We start from the raw sequence: 11,187 nt of genomic DNA on the forward strand, positions 1-11,187 counted from the left end.
GTCTAATTTACATGAATTATAGCATAATTCCCTCTCTTAAACCAACCCATGATCCTAACCCCCTATCTAGGGCTATTTTCCACTATTAGATTTAGGCCAAAACCCTCCCCCAATTATTACCAATCATAATTCTAGGTTCTAGGAATCAAATTACGAAGTACGAGAGTAATAATCTTACCTTTGGCGTAAGAAATTGTGGAAAAATGATCAAAAGAGCCGTGAGACACCTCCTAACTTCTTAAGAATAGTTTTGCAAAAAGAATACCATTTCTGGTTTTTTTTGACTTAAGACTCGTTTGTCCCTCAACAGCGGGACCATTCTACTCTGGCAGACTGCACTAGAGCAAATAAGCCCCCTCTGGCGGGATAGGTCTAGACAAAGAGATCGTAAAGATTCTCAAAGTCTCCTCTTTAATAATGCACCCTTGTCCCAAGACGCCTTAAAATATACCTTTTCACACTAAGATTGATTCTGGGAGTTTGACTCACCCGATTGTGATTCCGTAAAGCCGTAAAGGATCCGTATCATCTTTATCAACTAGATTAATCAAACTATAGGTTCAATACCCCAAAAATTTACGGATCACCCTAGACCTCACTTGAATTAGAATCCGTCTAAGTCTGACCTATGCTCAAAATTTCCCAAGTCACTACTCGAACTTTTCTAGACTGTATTCCTTCCCTATTGGCTTATTCGTAGGGGACATGTCGTTATAATAGATACCAATTTACCATCACTATTCCCTTAGTGACCAACTAGGAAAAATAGGGATAATACAGAGATAAAGTAGTACCTGATTCAACGAACAGCTGGGGATACTTATCTTGCATGTCCTTTTCGGTTTCCAAACTAGCTTCCTATACAGGATGATACTTCCACTGAACCTTCACATATTTAATTTCCTTGGTCCTCAACTTTCAAACATCACAGTCTAAGATTGCCATTGGCTCTTCCTCGTACCGAAGATCATTGTTTAATAAAATTGAGTCCCATTTAATGATGTAATCTCCATCTACATGATATTTCTTCAGCACGGACACATGAAAAACTGGATGTACCCCAAACAAGCTAGGTGGTAAAGCCAACCTGTAAGCCACTGTCCCCATACAATCCAGAATCTCAAAATGGCCAATATAGCGAGGACTAAGCTTACCCTTCTTACCAAATCTCATTACCCCTTTGATGGGTGATACCTTTAGAAGCACTTGTTCACTATCCTGGAATGTCATATCCCTTACCTTACGGTCAACATACTCTTTTTGACAACTTTGTGCTGCTATAAGTTTTACTTGGATGTTCCTTACCTTGTATTGAACATCCCTTACTAAGTCAACCCCCAGGGGATCCACTTCTCCAACCTTGAACCATCCTATGGGATATCTACATCCCCTCCTATAAAGGGCTTTGAATGATACCATCTCAATACTGGAGTAGTAACTATTGTTGTCGGAGAACTCATACAAGGGCAAGAACTTATCTTAATGTCCTCTAAAGTCGATCACACATGCTCTTAATATGTCTTCCAGCACTTGGATGATCTTTTCTGACTGTCTATTTGTCTATAGATGAAAGGATGTGCTGAATTAAGTTGAGTGCCTAAATCTTCATGCAACTTCCCCAAAACTTTAGAGGTGAACTGCCTACCATAGTTTGAAATGATAGAAAAGGGACCTCGTGTAGCCTTACTATCACGACCCAATCTCGTAGGCTGCGAGTGGGGCTCGACCAGGATCCCTGTCTACATAACTATCAAATATAAGAACTATACAACAGAACCCCATATGTGATAGCATATTTAAATATATATAGCCTCTTTCACTTACATCATGTCATGAAAGGGCACGTGAGCTGACCGGGCTGCCTCAACATAATAACATTTACAATATGCCATATAGGCACCACTGAAACAAAGTCATAACCAACTCACATACATATGTCTACAGACCTCTAATAATAGCAACGGTAACATATGGCGGGACAGGGCCCCCTCCGTACTCGTGACTAAGCAAAAGCAAGCATATACACCAAGGATTAATATCAAAAACTAGGCTCTGATACAATGAAGCTTCTTCCAAACTGGCTGAGCAGAATACTAAGCTGGTGGACTCCCAAACCTATGTCTGTACCTGTGGTCATGAAATGCAGCCCCCCAAAAAGTGGAGTCAATATGATATATGTACTGAGTATATAAAGTATAAAACATCATAAGGAAATTATAGTTGCCATAGGGACGTAGTGGACAAGTATAACATTTAATAGCGTACTGTACCTGAACCTTACAAAATGAGGTCATGTATACCATTATCACATACCGTATTCGGCCCGCTTGGGGGCTCAGTGTTACAAATGTTCCAATAGGTCATCATATACATGTATGTGTCGTACCCGGCCCTCTAGTGAGGGACTTGGTAAACAATCATACTATCATAATAATCATACCATCATATATCGTACCCGACCCTTTATGGAACTCAGTCGTACCTAGACCTCTGTGGGACTCAGTGAATGCTCATATCATCATATATCGTACCCGACCCTTTATAAGACTCGGTCATACCCGACCCTTCATGGGACTCGGTGAATAATCATGTCATCATATATGGTACCCGACCCTTTATGGGACAAGATTATACCCGACCCTTCATGGGACTCGGTAAAAGATGTATTAACAGTATGTATGAGTAGAGTAATGAGGAACCATATGCAATTTAACTCATCATCTGAGACTTAATCAAACAGCCAAGTAAACCATCACTTGAAGACTAGAGCAATAATCATCTCAAGTACCCTATGAAATATCATTAGGGGTCATATCTACTGGAGTCTCAGGAATATTAGACGTATGTCCAGTCAAGGCTAAACAACTCATAGAATAAGAGATGTTCGTCATCGCAGAGACCTTAGGAGTAGGACCTTATACATTCAGGTAATATTCAGCATATAGAAGACTCGAGAACTTTACGTTCAGATGTGACTAAGAGTCATGGATCATGTCTTCGCATATAGAAGGCTCGAGGCTGATAACTCAACTACCTTAAGAGCCTTATCATTTAAAAGTGAACTCGGGTCACATGTTATACTCAGAGCTTACAACTGGAACTACCTCCACACTCATATCATATCTCATTTCATTTAACTTTAAGACATCCCAAAGGAAAGGAGAAATAGGATCTACATATATTACCTTTTATCATATAAAATCCTTAAAAAGGCAATAGCTCAACTATTACAGGAGTTCTACCATCATGAAGTGGATAAGAATTATGAACTGTACTCGAAGATTTACGAATGGAATTATCCATGTTTCATATACAAACCATTCATAACTTATATCTAAGACATGCCAAAAGAAAGAAGAATAGCTTCACATACCTGTAGTAGCTCGATTGTAATCCAGCTTGTTTGGTTTCTCCTTCAACCTATTTAACATGAGAGTAATGCCAAGATTACTAACCTTTAAATTTCCATCTTCCAAATTTATACTCAAGTATCTATAAGCACCATTTCCTTACTCGCCTTCCTCGACTAATCTATTGGCTAGCTTCGAAGTTAACGGAAATCGGGCAGCGTCTCCCCTATTACTTGCCCTACCCGAATTTCCAATTTTAACCTCTAACATTAGTAGCCATATAAAAAATAACAAGCATAATCCATACACCATCAAATCATTACCATATCACGTAACACAAGTTCCACACAACTCACCCAAAACTATGATGCCAAAGTAGGGTTTTAGCTTTTTATTTCGCAAAATATTTAACCATACGAAATAGAGTATTACGAGGCTGCAAACAGCGGCCTATATACTCATATTTAACTGTTTTATCCCTGTAACATAGATAAACCACCTCCAAATTCAACACCATGCTAACGAAAACACTAGCCAAACTTTAACTTGCTAGAATAGCGTCGAAATAGTCCCTACATGACCTACAACATCCTTCAGCGATAACGTGTATATTTTAACGTTTCCAACTCATATTTATACACCCACAACATGTATAAAACTTTCCCAAACGTGGTAGAAGAGAATTGAGCCATACCTTAACAAACAACTTCCCCAAACTTGCTGAAAATTGACTTTGAGAGCTCTCAATGTGGATGAAAAGTTGGTGGCTGCTCGTTGCACTCTTTCGCTGCCCCAACTATTAATTCACATTTTTAACACATTTATCTAGTTGAAGAATACATTAGATAATTAATTGATGGAATGAAATTGAGGGCCTCACCTTGCTGTCATGGCCGTTTCTCTCTTGCTCTTGTTCTCTTCAAGTTGCTCTCACTAGTTCTAAGTAACAAGATGAAAATATGTCTAAGTACAAAGATGAAAATAAGAGCCCTTAGTCATGACTTGGGGTTTTATACCCTTCCTTTAGGAGTGACACATGGCAGCCTCTAGGGGTGACACGTGGTAGCCCCCTAGGGTGCCACCTCATTCATGTATCTAATCCAAAGTTGCCACATGGCAGCGTGGGGCCCACCCCAAGTATGTGTGTCACCTACTTAGTCCAAGTAGGTGCATCACCTACTTGTGACCTACTTACTTCTTTTCGTAAGTTTGGAATCTAGTTTTTGCTCCTTTTCGTGGGTTCGTGGCCTCGTCTCACTTTAAGAACCCATATAATCTTTGCTAGTAAGCTCGACGTGTACTCAATTAGCTTAATTTGATAAGCCATCCAAGTTTGTAGCTTATGCAAGTAGGTTCAGTACCATGACTCCTTATTTGGCCTCCAACTCCTTCTGAATCCTTCTAGACCTATTTCCAACTGTCACTACTCACGTAGAACTTCATAGATAACGTGAACCACATAGCAATCTTTTAGAAAAAATATATGCTCCAATGTATCAAGGTGCGGGGTATAACACTTACTATCTTATCTACACAAAATTTTGCCAATTGTTGCTCATTGTAGTTGACTTTAACTAGGCTAAAGTGGGCTGACTTTGTCAACCTGTCAGTCACCACCCAAATGGAATCATACTTCCCCAAGGTCTTGGGAAGTGCCACCTTAAAATCCATGGCTATTCTTTCCCACTTCCACTTTGAGATGGGCATCCTTTGAAGAAAACCTGTAGGTCTTTGGTGCTCATATTTAACCTGTTGACAATTCTGGCACTTAGCCACATACTCGGCTATATCTTTCTTCATACTTGGCACCAATACAGATGTTAAGCTCTTGATACATCTTGGGTCACTCCAAGATTAATGAAGTACCGCAAACCATGGGATTCAGACAACACTTTCTAAATTATATCATTTACTCGGGGAATGCAAATCCTTTCCCTAAAGTTAAGCACCCCACCTATATCAAGGACTAAATTCTGCCTTTCCCAATAACATCTTTTCTCTAATCTCATTCAAGTTCACATCCTTAAACTGCTTGGCCTTAATCTCTTTAATAAAGGTGGGCCTTAAATCAATACTGACGATTACCTCACCCTTTTTTGAGATGCCTAGTCTCATGAATTTAGCCTTCAAGGCCTAAATCTCTCTAGAAGGGCCCCCTTGCAGGCTCCCAAACAGGCTAGACTGACCATACTAACCAATTTCTAGCTTAATGTGTTTGCCTCCACATTAGCCTTGCCTAGATAACATGAAAATTTACACCAAAAAAAGAAAAAAAATAAGAATCTACACTAATAATTGGATTGCCTCCCAATAAGCACCTGTTTTAACATCGCTTTATGACTCAAGTCACTACAAATGTTTCTCTCCACTATGAACTTATGAATTGTGCCCCTAATTTTGTTAAGACCTCAAAAGTTGAAAAGATGGAATTGGAAGGTTGGAAGAAGAATTTCTGAGAAAGGTTGCAAGGGTGATCTCTACGAGGCCCTTTATGGGCCGTATTGAGCACCATAACTCGTGGAGATCCCCGTAAAGGAAGGGTTTAGGGTTAGTTTTAGTAGGCCCTTCCACTACTTATAGTGAGAACCAGAGTCCGTGGTGCCTTCCACGAAAGACACCCCCGCCTTGAGTCCAGGCCCACCCACCACAGATCCCTTATACGGTCTGAGGTGAGCTTCACAACCCATGAAGTATTCCGTGAAGGGGGTCCATTTAGTTATTATTTTTCTTAAAGATGTTTTGGTCATTACCCATTCTTTTATATTAATAGTTGGATGTTTTTAGTCCCTTCTCTCCTTAACCTATAAATACCCAAAAGCCTTTTTAATTTCTCATTCTCTCTCAAACACCTATCACAAAAATAATCTCTCTAAGAATTTATTTCCAAAGATATTTCTTCTTTCTCACGTCAAGTTAGGGTTCCAAGGTCAAGATCAAGTCTACATACCTAGAAACTTGCACTTAGAACTTGGAATTACTAAGGTATGTGGAAATTAATCCTTGGGCCTTTTCACCCATGGAATCCCAAGTTTTCCTATCAAATTCTTCTTCTAAAAGCCCTAATTTCATGAATTTGCATTGAGTCTTCTTAATTATGATGTATTTCATGGTTATTAGTCTAATTATGCATAATTCACAATACATTGCATGATTTCAAGTTTAATTTCAATAAGCCATGCTATATACTATTTTCAAGTGTGTTTTCAATGATTTATGATCGTGAATTACGAAGGATTTCAATGAATGCTTTATGAATCTTTATCAAGGCTTATTAATAACTCATGAAAGTTAAGAATGATGTTTCAAGCAAGTGACTATGAAATATGAAAGGTTTTTCCATGATGTGAAAGAAATCATGATTTAGATACCGTTAGTGGAGGCAAGAGTCTATACGAATGATGTTATGATCATGATATGTTGAAGGAGCTATTCTTATGATTTTCAAGTATTTATGATGAAATTGGTATTACTAGATTCTTACCATACTCAAAGCTTATGATATATGATATGTATAATATTCCGTTGAGAGTTGACCTAGCACCAAGTGTACCGTGGGATAAGAGGCTCATCCATTAGTAGAGACATGAGACCGTTAGCGAAAATCCCACTATCCCATAGCTATGTGACACTGTAGGAAGAAAGGATTACCCGTTAGCAGAAGGTTGATTCCTTAAAAAGGGTCACCCATTAGATGAGGCTTGATTCCTTAGTAGCTTAGTGGATCCACTTAGGTATTATGGAGTCTACCTTGACAAGTAACCTCTTTCTTTCCGATAAGGGAGTTACATCAAAATTTCATGCTATAGCTCACATGGTTTCATATGTAGATTAATGGTATCTCTCACAAAGACTTATGACTCTTAAAGATGACTTAAGTATCCTACTCATGTATATATACTATGTTACAAGTCCCCATGATAATGTTTTATGATGCATTGACCACATGTTTGTGATGTTTAAGTGTTTTCAAAGTTTTACTCATATTTTAAGTTAGTGGTCATGCATCTCATGTTCATATTGATTATATCTTATTTTCATTATGCATTCATGCTTCTCACAAACTTAGTGCATTCCATTTACTAACACATACTTTCACCTACATTATATCATAAATAGGGTCCAATGATCACGCACCTCCCACTCGTGGCTAGAGTTGAGCTTTACTTTTCCATTGTTGGTGACTCCTAATACTTCGAGGACAAGACTATTATCTTTTCATCACTTTTATGACTTTTTATTATGTTGTTATGAGTGATCTAGGAGCTTATCTTATTCCCCATCTAGTTAGTAGAGGCATGTTGGATGTTGGTGTAGTCTATGTTATCTTTCATTCAAGTTGAGATTTATTCTCCTTTATTGAGACTTTCATGTTGAGACTTACTTCTACATCTTTGTCTTTGTTTAATATCTTAACTTCATGTATGTATGCTTATGCATGATATGCTAAAAGGCTTGGTTGGGGTTCTCCATGATTTCGATCACCGTGTCACACATAGGTTCTAGCTTGGGTCATGACAAACTTGGTATCAGAGCACAAGGTTTAAATTTTCCTAGGGAGTCAAATATACTTTGTCAAGTTGAGTATTATTCATCAGTTTGAAATGGGTTACATCTATGAATAGGAGGCTATGAGATGTTTTAGGAAACTTTACTTCTTTCATGATCTTATTGTGCAATAGAGTTAAACTTTAAGGTTTTCCTTCTAACGATTGTTCTTTGTGATTAGAGAATCATGCTTCCACAAGGAGTTCCTGTGAGAAGGAATGTTGGAGAAGAGAAACAGGCTCCGAGTAAGCCAATGGTCAAATAAGTGACCCATGTGGAATTTAGGGCGGCATTTCAAGTGCTTTCCTAAGCCATGGTGACATAAGCCAACTGGAAATTGTTGCTCCTTTGAACCCAAATATGGGTACGGCGGTGGCAAGAGTTCACGACTTTACTAGGATGAATCCACTGGAGTTTCATGGGTCCAAGTTGGATGAGGATCCCTAATATTTCATTAAAGGAGTTCAAAAGATTATTGATATTATGGGGGTGACGTCGCTGGAGAAAGCGGATTTAGATAAATACTAATTGAAAGAAGTTGCTCAAATTTGGTTTAGTCAATGGAAGGTTGAGAGAGCTAGGGATGCATTCCCCATTGATTGGGAGGAGTTCAAGGATACTTTTCCAGATCGCTTCTTTCTTTTGGAGTTGAGGGAAGCTAAAATTCAAGAATTCATCAAGTTGAAGAAAAGGAACTCGAGTGTGAGGGAATAGGAATTGAAGTTCACACAATTATCAAAATATGCTTTGTTCATTGTTGCTAACCCTAGAGCTTGTATGAGCAAGTTTGTATTGAGAGTTTCGGAGTTGGTGTCTAAAGAATACAAAACTGCCAGGTTGATCAAGGAGATGGACATCTCTAGGCTCACAACAAATGCCAAGAAAATAGAGGAAGAGAAGTTAAAAGAGATTTCAAGAAGGGAAGCTAAGACGGCCCAAACCAATAGTGGTTCATCTTTTGCTAGTGATTCTGTGCCAAATCTCAATAAGGATAGACGTACTTTTCCCACTTATTAGAAATGTGGTAGGAATCAACTAAGGGAGTGCATGGCTAAAAATGATAGTTTTTATGTGTGTGGTAAAGTTGGACATAAGAGGAGGGATTGTCCAGCGACTTCTAAAAGAGGAAGGGATATTCATCAACAGAATTAGTATGGTATTTTATCTAGTATGTTGTGAGTTCTTCGATTTTGATGTTATTCTTAGTATGGATCAACTTCATGTTCATTATGCCATGATTCACTTTAGAACCTGAGTGGTTGAAATTCTATGTTAGTTGAAGTGTTGGCTTCTCATGTCTACTCTTATGAATCACTATATTTTAGCTTTTCCATGTCTTTCCATATGCATGCATGTTCATGAAGTTGGTTTTAAGCTATGTTTTATGGTAAGTTGAAAATCTCATGGTTTATGCATTATAAATGTGGCATTGCATTCACATTGGGTTGATAGTCCTCTTTTTATGTCATATTCATGCTAGCTTGATTCCCATTTGAGAATAAATGTTCTCGGGGGGGGGGGGGGGGGGTTGTTAAGACCCTGAAAGGTTGAACGATGGAGTTGGAAGGTTGGAAGCAACATTTCTGAGAAAAGTTGCAGGGGTGATGTCCACAAGGCCCTTCACGAAGCCGTATTGAGCACCACAACTTGTGGAGATCCTCGTGAAGGAAAGGTTTAGGGTTAGTTCTGGGAGGCCCTTCCATGAGCCCCACAATGGATCATGGTGAGCACCATGATCCATAGTGGCTTTCATGAAGAAAACCCCCACCTTGATTCCAGGCCCTCCCTATCACGGATCCCTTGTATGGTCTGTGGTGAGCTTCACGACCCGTGAAGGGTTCTGTGAAGGGGTCCTTTCAGTTATTCTTTTTCTTGAGGGTATTTTGGTCGTTACCCATTCTTTCATATTAATAGTTGGTCATTTTTAGGCCCTTTTCCCCATAACCTATAAATACCCAAAACCATTTTTAATTTCTCATTTCCTCTCAAACACCAAGCACAAAAATCATCTCTTTAAGAATTTCTTTACAAAGATGTTTTTTCTTTCTCAAGTCAAGTAAGGGTTCTAAGGTCAAGATCAAGTCTCCATTGCTAGAAGCTTGCACTTACGGCTTTGAATTACCAAGGTATGTGGGAATTCATCTTTGGGCCTTTTCACCCATAGAATCCCAAGTTTTCTTCTTAAATTCTCTTATAAATTCTTCTTCCAAAAGCCTTAATTTCATGAATTTGCATCGGGTCTTCTTCATTATGATGTATTTCATTATTTTTAGTCTAATTATGCATAATTCACAATACATTGCATTATTTCAAGTTGAATTTCCATGACCCATGCTATACACTATTTTCAAGGATTTATGATCATGAATTATGAAGGATTTCAATGAATATTTATCAAGTCTTATAAATGACTCATGAAAGTTAAGAATGATGTTTTCAATGATGTTTCAAGCAAGTGACCATGAACTATGAAAGGTTTTTCTATGATGTGAATGAAATCATGATTTAAATAATGTTAACAGAGGCAAGAGTCTATATGAATGATGTTATGATCATGATATGTTGAAAGAGATATTCTTATAATTTTTAAGTATTTATGATGAACTAGGTATTACTAGATTTTTATCATCCTCAAAGTTTGTGATATATGATATGTATGATATTCCATTGATATTTGACCTAGCACCGAGTGGACCTTGGGATAAGAGCCTCACCATTTAGTAGAGGCATAAGATCATTAAAAGAAATCCTATTTTCCCATAACTACATTCCACCATATGAAGAAAGGATCACCCTTAATAGAGGCTTGATTCTTTAGAAAGGGTCACCCATTAATTGAGGCTAGATTCCTTAGTAGCTTAGTGGATCCACTTAGGCATCATAGAGTCTACCTTGGCAAGTAACCTCTCTCTTTCAGTAACACCCCAAAAAATTTTCTTAGCTAAGACCAAGCCACCCTTCATATGTGTATGGGGTTGTACCAGGTGATTCATAATTGTGTGCATGTGTAGATGTTAATTCTTTAGTGTGCTAATAAATTTGTACATGAATTAAAGTCATAAGTATCCTCTTGCACAAATTCGAGTGGGAAGCTTCTTTACCGATTGAGTTTCAGTAAGAAAATTTTACTTGGGTCAACTTCAAATTACCATATATCCTAGCTTATAAAGAATTAGGTGGCTCATGACCCATCAAATTAAAGTAATTGGAGTCTTCTATCCAATGACACCAAGACTGCATCAAATGGAGTTTGGAGTAAAACGTTATGTCTACTTTACTAGAGGAGTGCGCC

The 11,187-nt window shown here is 38.2% G+C and overlaps 1 protein-coding gene across 1 annotated transcript; it reads right to left on the reverse strand.

Moving 5' to 3' along the window:
* Positions 1–918: 918 nt before the first annotated feature.
* LOC129892735 (uncharacterized) lies at positions 919–1,419 on the reverse strand. Its single transcript, XM_055968301.1, has one exon. The coding sequence runs from the start codon at positions 1,417–1,419 to the stop codon at positions 919–921; it is 501 nt and encodes a 166-aa protein (XP_055824276.1).
* Between the last annotated feature and the right edge of the window lie 9,768 nt (positions 1,420–11,187).

This window comes from Solanum dulcamara, chromosome 1 (assembly GCF_947179165.1).
Source record: "Solanum dulcamara chromosome 1, daSolDulc1.2, whole genome shotgun sequence".
NCBI classification, from domain to species: domain Eukaryota; kingdom Viridiplantae; phylum Streptophyta; class Magnoliopsida; order Solanales; family Solanaceae; genus Solanum; species Solanum dulcamara.

Coding starts and splice junctions, on each gene's coding strand:
- LOC129892735 (XM_055968301.1), bottom strand. CDS start 1,419: ATGGTATCATTCAAAGCCCTTTATAGGAGGGGATGTAGATATCCCATA.